Here is a 20,663-nt window from a genome sequence, read left to right on the forward strand (position 1 = left end):
TATTCAAAAAAGTGATCACAAATAATAGCAAAAAACCCCGAAATGCCAGTATTTAAGGAGTTATGGCCATTTTAAAGTATGCTATTTTTCCTATCTAAAAAGTGATCACACAATAATAGCTAAAATCCCGAAATGCCAGTATTTAAGGAGTTATGGCCATTTTAAAGTATTCTATTTTCCTCTTTCAAAAAGTGATCACAAATAATAGCTAAAAACCCCGAAATGTCAATATTTAAGGAGTTATGGCCATTTTAAAGTATGCTATTTTTCCTATCTAAAAAAGTGATCACAAATAATAGCTAAAAACCCCGAAATATCAATATTTAAGGAGTTAGGGCCATTTTAAAGTATGCTGTTTTTCCTCTTTCAAAAAGTGATCACAAATAATAGCTAAAAACACATAAAGTCAACATTTAAGGGGTTATGGTCATTTTAAAGTATGCTATTTTTTCCTCTTTTAAAAAGTGATCACAAATAATAGCTAACAACCTAGAAATGTCAATATTTAAGGAGTTATGGCCATTTTAACGTGTGCTAATTTTCGTCTTATGAAAGTGATCACAATTTTTTTTTTCCTCTTTTAAAAAGTGATCACAAATAATAGCTAAAAACCCCGAAATGTCAATATTTAAGGAGTTATGGCCATTTAAAGTATGCTGTTTATCCTCTTTTAAAAAGTGATCACAAATAATAGCTAAAAACCCCGAAATGTCAATATTTAAGGAGATATGGCCATTTTAAAGTATGCTATTTTTCCTCTTTTAAAAAGTGAGCACAAATAATAGCTAAAAACCCCGAAATGTCAATATTTAAGGAGATATGGCCATTTTAAAGTATGCTATTTTTCCTCTTTTAAAAAGTGATCACAAATAATAGCTGAAAACCCCGAAATGTCAATATTTAAGGATATATGGCCATTTTAAAGTATGCTATTTTTCCTCTTTTAAAAAGTGATCACAAATAATAGCTAAAAACCCCGAAATGTCAATATTTAAGGAGATATGGCCATTTTAAAGTATGCTATTTTTCCTCTTTTAAAAAGTGATCACAAATAATAGCTAAAAACCCCGAAATGTCAATATTTAAGGAGTTATGGTTATCTTAAAGTATTCTATTTTTCCTCTTTTAAAAAGTGATCACAAATAATAGCTAAAAACCCCGAAATGTCAATATTTAAGTAGTTATGGCCATTTTAAGGATGTTATTTTTCCTATCTAAAAAAGTGATCACAAATAATAGCTAAAAACACAAATGTCAATATTTAAGGATTTATGGCCATTTTAAAGTATGCTATTTTTCCTCTTTCAAAAAGTGATTGCCAATAATAGCTAAAAACCCCGAAATGTCAATACTTAAGGAGTTATGGCCATTTTAAAGTATACTATTTTTCCTCCTTTAAAAAGTGATCACAAATAATAGCTAAAAACCCCGAAATGTCAATATTTAAGGAGTTATGGCCATTTTAAATTGTGCTATTTTTCCTATCTAAAAAGTGATCACAAACAATAGCTAAAAACACCGAAATGTCAATATTTAAGGAGTTATGGCCATTTTAACGTGTGCTAATTTTCGTCTTATGAAAAGTGATCACAAATAATAGCTAAAAACCCCTAAATGTCAATATTTAAGCAGTTATAGCCATTTTAAAGTATGCTATTTTTCCTATCTAAAAAGTGATCACAAATAATAGCTAAAAACCCCGAAATGTCAATATTTAAGTAGTTATGGCCATTTTAAAGTATGCTATTTTTCCTATCTAAAAAAGTGATCACATATAATAGCCAAAAACCTCGAAATGCCAGTATCTAAGGAGTTATGGCCATTTTAAAGTATGCTATTTTTCCTATTCAAAAAAGTGATTACAAATAATAGATAAAAACCCCGAAATGCCAGTATTTAAGGAGTTATGACCATTTTAAAGTATGCTATTTTTCCTCTTTTAAAAAGTGATCACAAATAATAGCTAAAAACCCCGAAATGTCAATATTTCAGGAGTTATGGCCATTTTAAAGTATGCTATTTTTCCTATCTAAAAAGTGATCACAAATAATAGCTAAAAACCCCGAAATGTCAATATTTCAGGAGTTATGGCCATTTTAAAGTATGCTATTTTTCCTATCTAAAAAGTGATCACAAATAATAGCTAAAAACCCCGAAATGTCAATATTTAAGGAGTTATGGCCATTTTAAAGTATGCTATTTTTCCTCTTTCAAAAAGTGATCACAAATAATAGCTAATAACCCCTAAATGTCAATATTTAAGCAGTTATAGCCATTTTAAAGTATGCTATTTTTCCTATCTAAAAAAGTGATCACAAATAATAGCTAAAAACCCCGAAATGTCAATATTTAAGTAGTTATGGCCATTTTAAAGTATGCTATTTTTCCTATCTAAAAAAGTGATCACAAATAATAACTAAAATCCCGAAATGCCAGTATTTAAGGAGTTATGGCCATTTTAAAGTATTCTATTTTTCCTCTTTCAAAAAGTGATCACACATAATAGCTAAAAACCCCGAAATGTCAATATTTAAGGAGTTATGGCCATTTTAAAGTATGCTGTTTTTCCTATCTAAAAAAGTGATCACAAATAATAGCTAAAAACAACGAAATGTCAATATTTAAGGAGTTAGGGCATTTTAAAGTATGCTGTTTTTCCTCTTTCAAAAAGTGATCACAAATAATAGATAAAAACCCCGAAATGTCAATATTTAAGGAGTTATGGCCATTTTAAAGTATGCTATTTTTCCTCTTTTAAAAAGTGGTCACAAATAATAGCTAACAACCTAGAAATGTCAATATTTAAGGAGTTATGGCCATTTTAACGTGTGCTAATTTTCGTCTTATGAAAGTGATCACAAATAATAGCTAAAAACGCCGAAATGTCAATATTTAAGGAGTTATGGCCATTTTAAATTATGCTATTTTTCCTCTTTTAAAAAGTGATCACAAATAATAGCTAAAAACCCGAAATATCAATATTTAAGGAGTTATGGCCATTTTAAAGTATGCTATTTTTCCTCTTTTAAAAAGTGATCACAAATAATAGCTAAAAACCCCGAAATGTCAATATTTAAGGAGTTATGGTTATCTTAAAGTATTCTAATTTTCCTCTTTTAAAAAGTGATCACAAATAATAGCTAAAAACCCCGAAATGTCAATATTTAAGTAGTTAAGGCCATTTTAAAGGATGTTATTTTTCCTATCTAAAAAAGTGATCACAAATAATAGCTAAAAACACAAATGTCAATATTTAAGGAGTTATGGTTATTTTAAAGTATGCTATTTTTCCTATCTAAAAAAGTGATCACAAATAATAGCTAAAAACACAAATGTCAATATTTAAGGATTTATGGCCATTTTAAAGTATGCTATTTTCCTCTTTCAAAAAGTGATTGCCAATAATAGCTAAAAACCCCGAAATGTCAATACTTAAGGAGTTATGGCCATTTTAAAGTATACTATTTTTCCTCCTTTAAAAAGTGATCACAAATAATAGCTAAAAACCCCGAAATGTCAATATTTAAGGAGTTATGGCCATTTTAAATTGTGCTATTTTTCCTATCTAAAAAGTGATCACAAACAATAGCTAAAAACACCGAAATGTCAATATTTAAGGAGTTATGGCCATTTTAACGTGTGCTAATTTTCGTCTTATGAAAAGTGATCACAAATAATAGCTAAAAACCCCTAAATGTCAATATTTAAGCAGTTATAGCCATTTTAAAGTATGCTATTTTTCCTATCTAAAAAAGTGATCACAAATAATAGCTAAAAACCCCGAAATGTCAATATTTAAGTAGTTATGGCCATTTTAAAGTATGCTATTTTTCCTATCTAAAAAAGTGATCACATATAATAGCCAAAAACCTCGAAATGCCAGTATCTAAGGAGTTATGGCCATTTTAAAGTATGCTATTTTTCCTATTCAAAAAAGTGATTACAAATAATAGATAAAAACCCCGAAATGCCAGTATTTAAGGAGTTATGACCATTTTAAAGTATGCTATTTTTCCTCTTTTAAAAAGTGATCACAAATAATAGCTAAAAACCCCGAAATGTCAATATTTCAGGAGTTATGGCCATTTTAAAGTATGCTATTTTTCCTATCTAAAAAGTGATCACAAATAATAGCTAAAAACCCCGAAATGTCAATATTTCAGGAGTTATGGCCATTTTAAAGTATGCTATTTTTCCTATCTAAAAAGTGATCACAAATAATAGCTAAAAACCCCGAAATGTCAATATTTAAGGAGTTATGGCCATTTTAAAGTATGCTATTTTTCCTCTTTCAAAAAGTGATCACAAATAATAGCTAATAACCCCTAAATGTCAATATTTAAGCAGTTATAGCCATTTTAAAGTATGCTATTTTTCCTATCTAAAAAAGTGATCACAAATAATAGCTAAAAACCCCGAAATGTCAATATTTAAGTAGTTATGGCCATTTTAAAGTATGCTATTTTTCCTATCTAAAAAAGTGATCACACATAATAGCTAAAAACCCCGAAATGTCAATATTTAAGGAGTTATGGCCATTTTAAAGTATGCTGTTTTTCCTATCTAAAAAAGTGATCACAAATAATAGCTAAAAACAACGAAATGTCAATATTTAAGGAGTTAGGGCATTTTAAAGTATGCTGTTTTTCCTCTTTCAAAAAGTGATCACAAATAATAGATAAAAACCCCGAAATGTCAATATTTAAGGAGTTATGGCCATTTTAAAGTATGCTATTTTTCCTCTTTTAAAAAGTGATCACAAATAATAGCTAAAAACCCCGAAGTGTCAATATTTAAGGAGTTATGGCCATTATAAAATATTTAATAGTTCACACCTGAAAAAGTGATCACAATAATAGCTAAAAACCCCGAAATGTCAATATTTACGGAGTTATGGCAATCTTAAAGTATGCGATTTTTCTATCTAAAATTGATCAGAATTAATAGCTAAAAACACCGAAATGTCGATATTTAAGGAGTTATGGCCATTTTAAATTATGCTATTTTTCCTCTTTTAAAAAGTGATCACAAATAATAGCTAACAACCTAGAAATGTCAATATTTAAGGAGTTATGGCCATTTTAACGTGTGCTAATTTTCGTCTTATGAAAGTGATCACAAATAATAGCTAAAAACGCCGAAATGTATTTAAGGAGTTATGGCCATTTTAAAGTATGCTATTTTTCCTCTTTCAAAAAGTGATCACAAATAATAGCTAAAAACCCCGAAATGTCAATATTTAAGGAGTTATGATCATTTTAAAGTATACTATTTTCCTCTTTCAAAAAGTGATCACAAATAATAGCTAAAAACCCCGAAGTGTCAATATTTAAGGAGTTATGGCCATTATAAAATATTTAATAGTTCACACCTGAAAAAGTGATCACAATAATAGCTAAAAACCCCGAAATGTCAATATTTACGGAGTTATGGCCATTTTAAAGTATGCGATTTTTCTATCTAAAATTGATCAGAATTAATAGCTAAAAACACCGAAATGTCGATATTTAAGGAGTTATGGCCATTTTAAATTATGCTATTTTTCCTCTTTTAAAAAGTGATCACAAATAATAGCTAAAAACCCGAAATATCAATATTTAAGGAGTTATGGCCATTTTAAAGTATGCTATTTTTCCTCTTTTAAAAAGTGATCACAAATAATAGCTAAAAACCCCGAAATGTCAATATTTAAGGAGTTATGGTTATCTTAAAGTATTCTAATTTTCCTCTTTTAAAAAGTGATCACAAATAATAGCTAAAAACCCCGAAATGTCAATATTTAAGTAGTTATGGCCATTTTAAAGGATGTTATTTTTCCTATCTAAAAAAGTGATCACAAATAATAGCTAAAAACACAAATGTCAATATTTAAGGAGTTATGGTTATTTTAAAGTATGCTATTTTTCCTATCTAAAAAAGTGATCACAAATAATAGCTAAAAACCCCGAAATGTCAATATTTAAGGATTTATGGCCATTTTAAAGTATGCTATTTTTTCTCTTTCAAAAAGTGATTGCCAATAATAGCTAAAAACCCCGAAATAACAATACTTAAGGAGTTATGGCCATTTTAAAGTATACTATTTTTCCTCCTTTAAAAAGTGATCAAAATAATAGCTAAAAACCCCGAAATGTCAATATTTAAGGAGTTATGGCCATTTTAAAGTATGCCATTTTTCCTCTTTTAAAAAGTGATCACAAATAATAGCTAAAAACCCCGAAATGTCAATATTTAAGGAGTTATGGCCATTTTAAATTGTGCTATTTTTCCTATCTAAAAAGTGATCACAAACAATAGCTAAAAACACCGAAATGTCAATATTTAAGTAGTTATGGCCATTTTAAAGTATGCTATTTTTCCTATCTAAAAAAGTGATCACATATAATAGCCAAAAACCTCGAAATGCCAGTATCTAAGGAGTTATGGCCATTTTAAAGTATGCTATTTTTCCTATTCAAAAAAGTGATTACAAATAATAGATAAAAACCCCGAAATGCCAGTATTTAAGGAGTTATGACCATTTTAAAGTATGCTATTTTTCCTCTTTTAAAAAGTGATCACAAATAATAGCTAAAAACCCCGAAATGTCAATATTTCAGGAGTTATGGCCATTTTAAAGTATGCTATTTTTCCTATTTAAAAAAGTGATCACAAATAATAGCTAAAATCCCGAAATGCCAGTATTTAAGGAGTTATGGCCATTTTAAAGTATTCTATTTTTCCTCTTTCAAAAAGTGATCACAAATAATAGCTAAAAACCCCGAAATGTCAATATTTAAGGAGTTATGGCCATTTTAAAGTATGCTATTTTTCCTATCTAAAAAAGTGATCACAAATAATAGCTAAAAACCCCGAAATGTCAATATTTAAGGAGTTATGGCAATTTTAAAGTATGCTATTTTTCCTCTTTTAAAAAGTGATCACAAATAATAGCTAACAACCTAGAAATGTCAATATTTAAGGAGTTATGGCCATTTTAACGTGTGCTAATTTTCGTCTTATGAAAGTGATCACAATTTTTTTTTCCTCTTTTAAAAAGTGATCACAAATAATAGCTAAAAACCCCGAAATGTCAATATTTAAGGAGTTATGGCCATCTTAAAGTATGTCATTTTTTCTCTTTTAAAAAGTGATTACAAATAATATCTAAAAATCCCGAAATGCCAGTATTTAAGGAGTTATGGCCATTTTAAAGTATTCTATTTTTCCTATCTAAAAAAGTGATCACAAATAATAGCTAAAAACCCCGAAATATCAATATTTAAGGAGTTATGGCCATTTTAAAGTATGCTGTTTTTCCTCTTTCAAAAAGTGATCACAAATAATAGCTAAAAACACATAAATGTCAATATTTAAGGGGTTATGGTCATTTTAAAGTATGCTATTTTCCTCTTTTAAAAAGTGATCACAAATAATAGCTAACAACCTAGAAATGTCAATATTTAAGGAGTTATGGCCATTTTAACGTGTGCTAATTTTCGTCTTATGAAAGTGATCACAATTTTTTTTTCCTCTTTTAAAAAGTGATCACAAATAATAGCTAAAAACCCCGAAATGTCAATATTTAAGGAGTTATGGCCATTTAAAGTATGCTGTTTATCCTCTTTTAAAAAGTGATCACAAATAATAGCTAAAAACCCCGAAATGTCAATATTTAAGGAGATATGGCCATTTTAAAGTATGCTATTTTTCCTCTTTTAAAAAGTGATCACAAATAATAGCTAAAAACCCTGAAATGTCAATATTTAAGGAGATATGGCCATTTTAAAGTATGCTATTTTTCCTCTTTTAAAAAGTGATCACAAATAATAGCTAAAAACCCCGAAATGTCAATATTTAAGGAGATATGGCCATTTTAAAGTATGCTATTTTTCCTCTTTTAAAAAGTGATCACAAATAATAGCTAAAAACCCCGAAATGTCAATATTTAAGGAGATATGGCCATTTTAAAGTATGCTATTTTTCCTCTTTTAAAAAGTGATCACAAATAATAGCTAAAAACCCCGAAATGTCAATATTTAAGGAGTTATGGTTATCTTAAAGTATTCTATTTTTCCTCTTTTAAAAAGTGATCACAAATAATAGCTAAAAACCCCGAAATGTCAATATTTAAGTAGTTATGGCCATTTTAAAGGATGTTATTTTTCCTATCTAAAAAAGTGATCACAAATAATAGCTAAAAACACAAATGTCAATATTTAAGGAGTTATGGTTATTTTAAAGTATGCTGTTTTTCCTATCTAAAAAAGTGATCACACATAATAGCTAAAAACCCCGAAATGTCAATATTTAAGGAGTTATGGCCATTTTAAAGTATGCTGTTTTTCCTATCTAAAAAAGTGATCACAAATAATAGCTAAAAACACCGAAATGTCAATATTTAAGGAGTTAGGGCATTTTAAAGAATGCTGTTTTTCTTCTTTCAAAAAGTGATCACAAATAATAGATAAAAACCCCGAAATGTCAATATTTAAGGAGTTATGGCCATTTTAAAGTATGCTATTATTCCTCTTTTAAAAAGTGGTCACAAATAATAGCTAACAACCTAGAAATGTCAATATTTAAGGAGTTATGGCCATTTTAACGTGTGATAATTTTCGTCTTATGAAAGTGATCACAAATAATAGCTAAAAACCCTGAAATGTCAATATTTAAGGAGATATGGCCATTTTAAAGTATGCTATTTTTCCTCTTTTAAAAAGTGATCACAAATAATAGCTAAAAACCCGAAATATCAATATTTAAGGAGTTATGGCCATTTTAAAGTATGCTATTTTTCCTCTTTTAAAAAGTGATCACAAATAATAGCTAAAAACCCCGAAATGTCAATCTTTAAGGAGTTATGGCCATTTTAAAGTATGCTCTTTTTTCCTATTCAAAAAAGTGATTACAAATAATAGATAAAAACCCCGAAATGCCAGTATTTAAGGAGTTATGACTGTTATGATAGTAGGATCTAGTGCGATTCAATTCAAACACATAAATTTGAACTGACACTTAGTATCCAAATTAATTTCCTTACAAGCACATGAACTTGAAGGAAGCCGCCTAAATAGTAATTAAAACTCTTAGTTTAGTCACTACAATAGACGACTGAATTTTCTTTATTTCTGGTTGTCTTTATATACAAAATTTCTTAACATAATTAATTAAAAAATGCTATTGATAAATGCTGATATAAATTAATTGTAATGTAGGTCGGTTACTAGTAGACATTAAATGCTATGTAAGCAAAATAAAAAAATGTGTTAAAGAAACTTAAAAACATTGCAAAAGTGAATGAACCAATGGCCAATGAACTAAAATAAAGAAAATTAACTGTAACAATAAAATAGTCCAAATATGTGATATAATAATGCTGTATAAGCAGTTTAAAACTTATAAATATGTAGGTGTGTTTGATTTTTGTATTTATTGTTTGTTTTTGGTAATTAAATCTAAAGTATGTTTATAGAACAATAAAAAAAAATATTTATGTATGTTTTAACATTCTCCGCCGCGTTGACATTGTTCAATGATTGCGCCTGGGTTGGATGCATGTGGGAATGACTCCATTGTAACATCGATTGTTGATTGATGAGATCTTATAGCTGGTGTAGGTATGAATTGAGATGGCTTCTTAAATTTTGTGTGGATCCTCCAACTCAGCAGGCCAAGTAAAATAAGAATGCAGCAAGCTAAAGATGCGTAGCTAACTGCTTGATGATGTTGATTTGATGAGTGAATTAATTGTGGTAGGTGTTTTAGAGTTGATTCATGCAACTGTTTTTGTATATTATCCAATTCTTCTTGATGAATCTTGTAAGAGGTGGTATTGGTATTTGTTGAAACCTTTTCAATTTCCTCTTGTCGACTTATATATTGAATGCCTTTCAATCTTACATAGGATGTATGTAAGCTACTGGAAGCTGCAAAATGTCCATGTATCGTAACAAATTTGTTTTTTATTACGCAGGTAGGACCAATTTCCATTATTCCGGAATTTTTAATGATGATGAGGTTGGTTTCAGATCCGCATACCATTGAAGATTCAATATCGGCTGTAGTAGCAAAGATCCATTTATTTTGATGATGTAATTGACTCCAAACTGCTGTTCCAGTAATTTTGTGAAGACAGTAATTGCTAGTTGATTGGTTATTGAAGATATTGATCTCGCAAGGGTTAACAAGTGCATTTTTCTTGAGCTTTGACTGCTGATTTCTGCAAATATATTCATCATCGTTTGGTTTGAGGCAGCTTGAAATATCCTCTGATTTGACAAGAATATATTCTTCTCTATGTGCATCGGTAGATATGTATTCCGTTTCTGGTTGAATGGCGATTAAGGTGTCGTTTTGTATTGTTGGAACTGCAACCATAAGCCTCCGAAATGCGGAGCTCTTGGTGGAATGAAATGGAACTGTATGCCCTTGGAACTTGCAGCTGATAAAAGTAGCTCTTGCGCCTTGTCCGAATATAAGGTTTCAGATAATTCCTCTAAACTATTTTTGGCTCCAACAAAGTTTGTAGCGTTATCGCAATATATATTTTGGCAGTGACCTCTGCGAGCTATAAATCGTTTAAGAGCGCCAATGAATGATTCGGTTGATAGGTCCGATACGAGCTCCAAATGAACAGCCTTTGTTGCAAAGCAGCCGAAAACAGCGACATAAGCCTTTGTTGGTCGCTTGCCCCTGACTTTGTAATGGATCCAAAATGGCCCACAGTAGTCGACCCCAGAGTTGATAAATGGTCGAGCAGGAACTACCCTTGTTGCTGGTAAATTTCCCATTATTTGTTGATACAGTTGTGGTCGCGCTCTATTACATTTTATGCATCTTTGAACGGTAGACCTTGCTGTTATCTTGCCTTTTATTGGCCAGAATCGCTGTCTTATTGCGTTTAACAAGGCTTGAGCTCCACAATGTTTATTTTCTTCATGAACTGTCTTAAATAGCAATTTCACCAAAGGATCATTATAAGGCAATATCATTTGGTGTTTCGCATCCATTTGTAGCATAGCATGCTCCAACCTTCCACCAACCCGAAGAATGCCTTCATCATCCAAAAACGGTGATAAACTGCATAGCGAGCTATGCTTATTAATCTGCTTTTCAGCCTTCAACGCGTTGATATCAGCTGCAAATTCAGATGATTGTACGGCTTGAATTATTCGACGAAGGGAGTCGTCTAATTCCTTGGAAGACACTGCTATATGTTGAGGCCGGTGTGCCTTTTGCATACGTGCATTGCTGGTGAATCTAAGCACGTATGCCAAAATTCTTTGTAACTTCCTGAATGAATTTTTGTGCTCGATCATATGTATTAGATGCATGTCAGAAGTTACTATTGACGTCGTAGCTGCAGTCTTTAACTCCATGCTATTTGTTATATCCTCCTGCGGAGAGAATTTGGTCGGCCATAGTTCTTCCTTTCCATGAAGAAAAACTGGACCATGAAACCATAATCGGCATTTAGAAAGATCAGCTGGCGAGAGTCCTCGGGATAAAATGTCGGCAGGATTTTCTTTTGACTTAACGTGGTTCCATTGTTCTGGCAATGTTAAGTTTTGTATGGTGGATACCCTATTAGCCACAAAAGTCTTATATACGTTGGACCTTGATTTTATCCAGGCGAGTACTATTTCAGAATCAGTCCATAAAAACATCGGATTATTCTGAAGCCTTAGGTCATTTTTCACCCTGGTAGCCAGTTGAGCTGCTACCACTGCGGCACATAGCTCTAATCGTGGTAGAGTTTGTTTTTTCAAAGGAGCTACCCTGGATTTAGCACAGATCAGACGTACGACGACTCGTCCATCTTTTCCAATAAAACGAATATAAATAGCCGCGCCAAAAGCTCTTTCCGATGCATCGGCAAACACATGCAACTGGGTTTTCGTCGGGATCTCTCCACAGAATACATGTCGCGGTATCTTAAAGTTGTTGAGACCTTCCAATTCCCTTCGAAATGTTTTCCAAGTGGCACAAAGTTTTTCGGGTAATGCTTCGTCCCAATCTAATGTATGTTGCCACAGCTGCTGAATAAATATTTTTGCCTTCACCGCAATCGGTGCAAGTAGGCCAAGCGGATCAAATAATTTTGCTAGTTCAGACGTAACTACTCGTTTTGATATGATTTCATTATGATCAATGTTCGTTTTACACAAAATTGATCTGCTTGCGGCATCCAATATAATCCCAACGTCTTTATTGTTTGTGATTCGTTGAGATCCAGGTTCACTTCTCGATCGCTTTGTGGTATGTCCTTCAGCAATCTTGGTGTATTGGATGACCATTTCCTTAGAATGAAGCCGTGTTGTTTCAAGATTGTTATTAACTCCTTTTGTATTTCAATAGCTGTACTTAGGCTATCTGCACCGCCGAGACCGTCATCCATATAAAAATTATCTTTCAGCATTTGTGAGCCTAATGGATAACGCTCCATGTTCTCGTTTGCAATCTTTTGTAAGCATTTTGTAGCCAGATACGGTGCTGAACGTGTCCCATATGTGACCGTATTAAGTTTGTAATAACTGACTGGATGGGATGGATCCTCTCTCCAGATAATTAGCTGATACCTTTGATCATCGGGATGCATTAAAATTTGCCTGTACATCTTTTCAATATCGGTTGTGAAGACGAATTTTGGCAATCGAAACCTCAGCAAAATAGAAAACAATTCACTTTGTACGATTGGTCCTGTATACATTAGATCATTTAACGATTGACCTGATGAAGTTTTCGCTGATGCGTCAAATACAACCCTAAGTTTTGTTGTTGTACTATCGGGCTTAAGAACACAATGATGCGGAATAAAATATTTAGGATTTGATACGGTACACACGTCAATCTTTTGCATGTGTCCTAATTGTTCATATTCTCGCATAAATGTAATGTACTGACTTCGTATATCTTCCTTCTGTAGAAGTCGGCGTTCAAGGCTCATAAATCGGTTATAAGCCATTGCATGTGATTTCCCCAATGCTGTTGGAGATTCTTGAAACGGAAAGCTGACGATGAAACGACCATTCTGATCCGTCTTAACATGTTGATTGAAGTGAGATTCGCAAAGGGTTTCTAATGGAGACATGACCTTTTCAGTTGATTCCACTTCCTCAAGTTTCCATAATTTTTCAATAGCTTGTTCCAGTGATGTTTCACTAAAAATTGCGCATGTTAGCGCTGCTGATGTGTCGTCCGTTGACGATTGTTGAATTAAACCACCTACAATCCAGCCAAGCGCAGTATTTTGGAGTATGGGTTGATGACCATTTAGTTTTATTGTGCCTGGTTGCATTAAACTGAAGTAAAACTCAGCTCCGAGTAAAATGTCAATTTTTCCTTGAACGTTAAAATTAGGGTCTGCTAATCTAATATTCTTGGGAATTTGCCAGTTTTGTATATCCAAATCATGATTTGGTTGCGGAGGTATAATTGTGGGCAAAACAAATGCTTCCAAATTTGTTGAAAATTCAGAATTGCTTGATAACATTTGTATGTTTACCCGATGATAAGCCTTCTTCTGAATCCTTCCGACTCCGGAAATAGATAAAGAGGCATCTGCTGTTCTAAGTGACAATTTTTGTATGAGTCTTTCCGTCACAATGTTCACTTGCGAACCCGAGTCTAACACCGCTCTAAATTCGCCTGACATACCGTTAGTCGCCTTGATGATGACTCTAGCCGTTGCTAGAATTACATTTTTCTGATCTTCTGCTGATGCCGAAGAAACTGCAGTAACGTTGACTGGTGCGATATCGATTTTTGTTGGTGGTGATTGATTTGAGGCCTTCGGCGACGGTTGAGACCTTTTTGGCAAATGTAGCAGTGTATTGTGCTTATTACTACATATTTTGCAGTTGCCAGAAAAACAAGTTTTTGCTGCATGGTCCGATTTGAAACAATTTACACACAATTTATGTTGCTGTATCCATTTCAATCGCTCACCTTCTGTCATTGCCAAGAACTTCTTACAATGATAAATTGGATGGGAGTCGTTCTTGCATAGTTTACAACTCCTGTGATCCTCCACTGATGTTACGGACGAAACAGTTTTGGTTGAACTCTTGTGCGTAGATGCCGCTTTTCCAATCGATTCCATTGATTCGAATTGAAGTTCCAAAAATGAAAACAGCTCTTTCATAGTAGGAACTTCCTTCGGATTCGCCAGTGATTGCATGAATCGTATGTACAGAGCGTGATCCAATTTCTTTGTGATCAATTGAATCAATAGAGCATCCCAAGACGTTGTGTCGATTTGAAGATTGTTGAGGGCTAGCATGCATTCCTTTGTAGTGTCATGCAGAGCTTTGATGGAGGCCGTTGATGAAGTTCCATTTGGTTGACTCAAAATCCGTTCTACTAGAGTGGAAACAAGAACCCGCTTATTGTTATAACGTTCTTGCAGCAACATCCATGCCGTTTGTAATTATCCTCTGTCAAGGATAGATGACTGATTAGTTTGCCAGCCTCGCCAGACAAATTGGTTTTGAGATACCACATTTTTTGAACACTTGGAAGAGACTGTTTGTCTACCATCTCCAAGAAAAGTTCATAGAACTGACGCCACTTCAAACAATCCCCATTGAATTGAGGAATTGTTACCTTTGGTAGTGGGAGTGAACTGTGTGCTATAATGTCACTCCCTAATTGAGGTGCAATGGTCACGGTTTCGCTGCATTTGTCTTTCAAGACTGCAAGTTTTATTAAGTTGTCTTGTACCGAATCTTCCAGCATATCGTAGTTTTCTTGACTTAATCCAATTTTCGATGGATCTTCAATCTGCTGCAATATTTCATCGTAGAGCTCCGTTATTTGATTCCATAGCTTTTTTATAGTATCTTCTTTGATGCTATAAAATTGCTTCGGCTGTTCCGCTTCGATTGTACCCAAGCCTTGCAAGTGACGACTAAGGGCACTCATTCGAGCATTTATCATTCTGACAAGCCCATCAACACGGGAAGGTATTTTGTCTCCTGCGACAACTTCAGTCGATTTCTCTCTCAAGGTGGGAACTGGCTTACTTTTGGCTGACCTCAGTTTCTTTATTTCCGCGTCTATATATTCCATTGTTGAGCTGAACTTCTCTCCAATCGTTCTATATAGATTCCGAGCAATATACGGATCATCCTCTGACAATGATGGATCATCGCAAATTCTGTTTTCTGCCTTCTCAAAATTCTGCCATAACAGCCTTAGTTCATCAAGTTTGCTCTTGTAGAACTCTTCCGTTCTCCTTTCAAGAGGTGCCTTCTTTATAGTAGAGACGAATTTTTCGAAATTGCTGCCTCTTTCTTCTTGCTGAGAAATAAGCTCTTGAACGTTTGCCATTATTGTTTGTTGATTTATCAGCGAGTAGCAGCAGTTGTTGTATGATGATTAGTTACCGGCAATTTCCTCCTGGTTTTCCTCCAGAGCTCCAAAAAGGGGGTTTTTGAAATTGGTACGAGTGCGTTACGTCCTCACACCTTGTGGATAACGTCACCAAAAAATGTTTCGGTTTAGTTACCGTCAGGATCTCGCCTTACGATTCAAATCCTTTACCACTTGTGGGGTAAAAGGATGTGTGTAAACGATCACGTCTTACGATTCAAATCCTTTACCACTTGTGGGGCAAAAGGATGTGTGTAAACGATCACGTCTTACGATTCAAATCCTTTACCACTTGTGGGGCAAAAGGATGTGTGTAAACGATCACGTCTTACGATTCAAATCCTTTACCACTTGTGGGGCAAAGGATGTGTGTAAACGATCACGTCTTACGATTCAAATCCTTTACCACTTGTGGGGCAAAAGGATGTGTGTAAACGATCACGTCTTACGATTCAAATCCTTTACCACTTGTGGGGCAAAAGGATGTGTGTAAACGATCACGTCTTACGATTCAAATCCTTCACCACTTGTGGGGCAAAGGATGTGTGTAAACGATCACGTCGGGGTCACCAAAAAATGTTATGATAGTAGGATCTAGTGCGATTCAATTCAAACACATAAATTTGAACTGACACTTAGTATCCAAATTAATTTCCTTACAAGCACATGAACTTGAAGGAAGCCGCCTAAATAGTAATTAAAACTCTTAGTTTAGTCACTACAATAGACGACTGAATTTTCTTTATTTCTGGTTGTCTTTATATACAAAATTTCTTAACATAATTAATTAAAAAATGCTATTGATAAATGCTGATATAAATTAATTGTAATGTAGGTCGGTTACTAGTAGACATTAAATGCTATGTAAGCAAAATAAAAAAATGTGTTAAAGAAACTTAAAAACATTGCAAAAGTGAATGAACCAATGGCCAATGAACTAAAATAAAGAAAATTAACTGTAACAATAAAATAGTCCAAATATGTGATATAATAATGCTGTATAAGCAGTTTAAAACTTATAAATATGTAGGTGTGTTTGATTTTTGTATTTATTGTTTGTTTTTGGTAATTAAATCTAAAGTATGTTTATAGAACAATAAAAAAAAATATTTATGTATGTTTTAACAATGACCATTTTAAAGTATGCTATTTTTCCTCTTTTAAAAAGTGATCACAAATAATAGCTAAAAACCCGGAAATGTCAATATTTCAGGAGTTATGGCCGTTTTAAAGTATGCTATTTTTCCTATCTAGAAAAGTGATCACAAATAATAGCTAAAAACCCAGAAATGTCAATATTTAAGGAGTTATGGCCATTTTAAAGTATGCTATTTTTCCTCTTTCAAAAAGTGATCACAAATAATAGATAAAAATGTCAATATTTAAGGAGTTATGGCCATTTTAAAGTATGCTATTTTTCCTCTTTTAAAAAGTGATCACAAATAATAGCTAAAAACCCCGAAATGTCAATATTTAAGGAGTTATGGCCATTTTAAAGTATGCTATTTTTCCTCTTTTAAAAAGTGGTCACAAATAATAGCTAAAAACCTGGAAATGTCAATATTTAAGGAGTTATGGCCATTTTAACGTGTGCTAATTTTCGTCTTATGAAAGTGATCACAAATAATAGCTAAGAACCCCGAAATGTCAACATTTAAGGAGTTATGGCCATTTGAATGTATGCTATTTTTCCTATTTAAAAAAGTGATCACAAATAATAGCTAAAAACCCCGAAATGTCAATATTTAAGGAGTTATGGCCATTTTAAAGTGTGCTAATTTTCGTCTTATGAAAAGTGATCACAAATAATAGCTAAAAACCCCAAAATGTCAATATTTAAGCAGTTATAGCCATTTTAAAGTATGCTATTTTTCGTCTGTTAAAAAGTGATCACAAATAATAGCTAAAAACAACGAAATGTCAATATTTAGGGAGATATGGCCACTTTAAAGTATGCTAATTTTCCTCTTTTAAAAAGTGATCACAAATAATAGCTAAAACCCCGAAATGTCAATATTTAGGGAGTTATGGCCATTTTAAAGTATGCTATTTTTCCTATCTAAAAAAGTGATCACAAATAATAGCTAAAAACCCCGAAATGTCAATATTTAAGGAGTTATGGCCATTTTAAAGTATGCTATTTTTCCTATCTAAAAAAGTGATCACAAATAATAGCTAAAAACCCCGAAATGTCAATATTTAAGGAGTTATGGCCATTTTAAAGTATGCTATTTTTCCTCTTTTAAAAAGTGATCACAAATAATAGCTAAAACCCCGAAATGTCAATATTTAGGGAGTTATGGCCATTTTAAAGTATGCTATTTTTCCTATCTAAAAAAGTGATCACAAATAATAGCTAAAAACCCCGAAATGTCAATATTTAAGGAGTTATGGCCATTTTAAAGTATGCTATTTTTCCTCTTTTAAAAAGTGATCACAAATAATAGCTAAAAACCCCGAAATGTCAATATTTAAGGAGTTATGGCCATTTTAAAGTATGCTATTTTTCCTCTTTTAAAAAGTGATCACAAATAATAGCTAAAACCCCGAAATGTCAATATTTAAGGAGTTATAGCCATTTTAAAGTATGCTATTTTTCCTCTTTTAAAAAGTGATCACAAATAATAGCTAAAAACCCCGAAATGTCAATATTTAAGGAGTTATAGCCATTTTAAAGTATGCTATTTTTCCTATCTAAAAAAGTGATCACAAATAATAGCTAAAAACCTAGAAATGTCAATATGTAAGAAGTTATGGCCATTTTAACGTGTGCTAATTTTCGTCTTATGAAAGTGATCACAAATAATAGCTAAGAACCCCGAAATGTCAACATTTAAGGAGTTATGGCCATTTGAATGTATGCTATTTTTCCTATCTAAAAAAGTGATCACAAATAATAGCTAAAAACCCCGAAATGTCAATATTTAAGGAGTTATGGCCATTTTAAAGTATGATATTTATCCTATTCAAAAAAGTGATCACAAATAATAGCTAAAAACCCCGAAATGTCAATATTTAAGGAGTTATGGCTATTTTAAAGTGATCACAAATAATAGCTAAAAATCCCGAAGTGTCAATATTTAAGGAGTTATGGCCATTATAAAATATTTAATAATTCACACCTGAAAAAGTGATCACAAATAATAGCTAAAAACCCCGAAATGTCAATATTTAAGGAGTTATGGGCATTTTAAAGTATGCTATTTTTCCTCTTTTGAAAAGTGATCACAAATAATATCTAAAAACCCCGAAATGTCAATATTTAAGGAGTTATGGCCATTTTAAAGTATACTATTTTTCCTCTTTCAAAAAGTGATCACAAATAATAGCTAAAAACCCCGAAATGTCAATATTTAAGGAGTTATGGCCATTTTAAAGTATGCTATTTTTCCTATTCAAAAAAGTGATAACAAATAATAGCTAAAAACCCCGAAATGCCAGTATTTAAGAAGTTATGACCATTTTAAAGTATGCTATTTTTCCTAACTAAGAAAGTGATCACAAATACTAGCTAAAAGCCCCGAAATGTCAATATTTAAGGAGTTATGGCCATCTTAAAGTATGCCATTTTTCCTCTTTTAAGAAGTGATCACAAATAATAGCTAAAACCCCGAAATGTCAATATCTAAGGAGTTATGGTCATTCTAAAATATGCTATTTTTTCCTATCTAAAATGAGTCAATATTTAAGGAGTTATGGCCATTTTAAAGTATGCTGTTTTTCCTCTTTCAAAAATGTAATGATATATTGATGACCAATTCTAATTTAGTATTTACTTTCTCATTTAAACAAATATATACCTTATAGCAATTTTTGTAGCATGCGATCTTTTTTTTTTTTTTTTTTGGTATAGTTTTGTGCACTTACTAGATTGCCTTGTTTTCAGCCTTGTGTTGAAAACTCCGACAGAACCTCATCATTTTGTTTTCTTCTTTTCTTTCCTGAGCATTTCACTCAAGAGCAACATCGATCTAATAGACTTAACTAAAAGTCGAGCCCTCTTAGCTCTAAGAGATATATGTGAGAAAATTTCACATTTTGCCCTAATGGAATTTTTATTGGAAACATATAGAGGATGCAACTTAAGATCTCAATTTTTAATCTCCGAAAAAATTACCCAAATCCCTAAAATAGGGAAATTAAAATATATCAAAATTTATAAACTTCCGCGTCTATATTTAAGGGGATTTTTTTTAAGTATTTGCTTGAGTACGAACTGGTACAAAGTATTGTGTTAGTTTCGATAACGTACAATCTACGGATTTATCGGTTAGCAGGTACACCTGTTATCGCTAGGAGATGGAAACAGGCACCTACGCTATTGAAGAGAAATATGTATACTTCCTTTTCCTCGTGATTTATAAAAGCTACCAGACGTGTCTACCAGCATTCAATTTTTCTAACTCCAAATCCGAGTTACATTATCTGAAATTATCGTTACCATCTTGAAGAAGTATAAATTTTTCCTGAATTAAATTTGATTTTGATTGCTATCAGAAAGCTATTGCCGGAGGTATAGTATTAAAATCCTTATATTTTGCCTTTTAACAGAGTTTCAAAGGAAATATTTTCTCCCGCAATTCCCTTTCTTTAGATTTTATTTGGGTTTCTATACAATACCCTTGGCTAATCCTAGCATCTGTAAACCATTAAACAATCTCCGGCTAATATAGCTTATCGCTATTTACAAAAATGAAAAGGCTCCAAATTGTCGACAATATCTGAAACCTAGGAGAAGGTTCATGTTAATCCTTGGGACCAACTAAATACTCGGCGATCCCAAAACACATTTTTCCCGTCATTTCGCCCAAGAGTCTAAACTCACAATATTTCCCCAGTCAACTTGGAGTGCAAAGAAAAAAAAAAACACACGGTCCGAATCCCTAATTTTAAGAGCACGAAAGCTCCCAGAGAAAAAAACTGCCTCACTAATTCGATGCCCCGATCTATCACTCCGCAGTCTCCTCCATTTCCCGAGGAATTTCAGTTGTCTCGGAAATATGCAAGAATGCGCATCGAAACATAAGTGACGTGTAGTGCTAAAGAACGGGAGAATATCGAAAAAAAAAAAACATACACCCAGAATTACTAAGAGCATTAGAATATTAAATATGAAAGATAATGATGGTAATGGAAACGTTTAAATACTAGTGATATTTTATTCTGGCAATATGTAAAACATCGTCGTTCGTAAATATACATACATTTTTTTAACAGCCCCCACAACAAAGGATTGAACTTGCTGAGGCCTCAACAACATCAATTTCTTTGGGTGAGTACAGTTTCATAATATTATCTGCTAAACTAGA

At 32.5% G+C, this 20,663-nt stretch overlaps 1 protein-coding gene across 1 annotated transcript; it reads right to left on the minus strand.

Moving 5' to 3' along the window:
• Window positions 1-12,100: 12,100 nt before the first annotated feature.
• Window positions 12,101-15,312, minus strand: LOC131806739 (uncharacterized). Its single transcript, XM_059131386.1, has 2 exons — window positions 14,625-15,312; window positions 12,101-14,343 (listed from the first exon to the last, which is right to left on the minus strand). Exons 1-2 carry the CDS (start codon window positions 15,310-15,312, stop codon window positions 12,101-12,103), a joined length of 2,931 nt encoding a protein of 976 aa, XP_058987369.1.
• Window positions 15,313-20,663: the final 5,351 nt, after the last annotated feature.

This window comes from Musca domestica, unplaced genomic scaffold (genome assembly GCF_030504385.1).
Source record: "Musca domestica strain aabys unplaced genomic scaffold, Musca_domestica.polishedcontigs.V.1.1 855, whole genome shotgun sequence".
NCBI classification, from domain to species: domain Eukaryota; kingdom Metazoa; phylum Arthropoda; class Insecta; order Diptera; family Muscidae; genus Musca; species Musca domestica.

Excerpts from the sequence above, each read along its gene's own strand:
- LOC131806739 (XM_059131386.1), bottom strand. The coding sequence starts at position 15,312 with ATGGCAAACGTTCAAGAGCTTATTTCTCAGCAAGAAGAAAGAGGCAGC. Across the intron at positions 14,344-14,624 it reads CATTGCACCTCAATTAGGGA|TAGAACGGATTTTGAGTCAA; the intron begins GTGACATTATAG and ends TTTCCACTCTAG.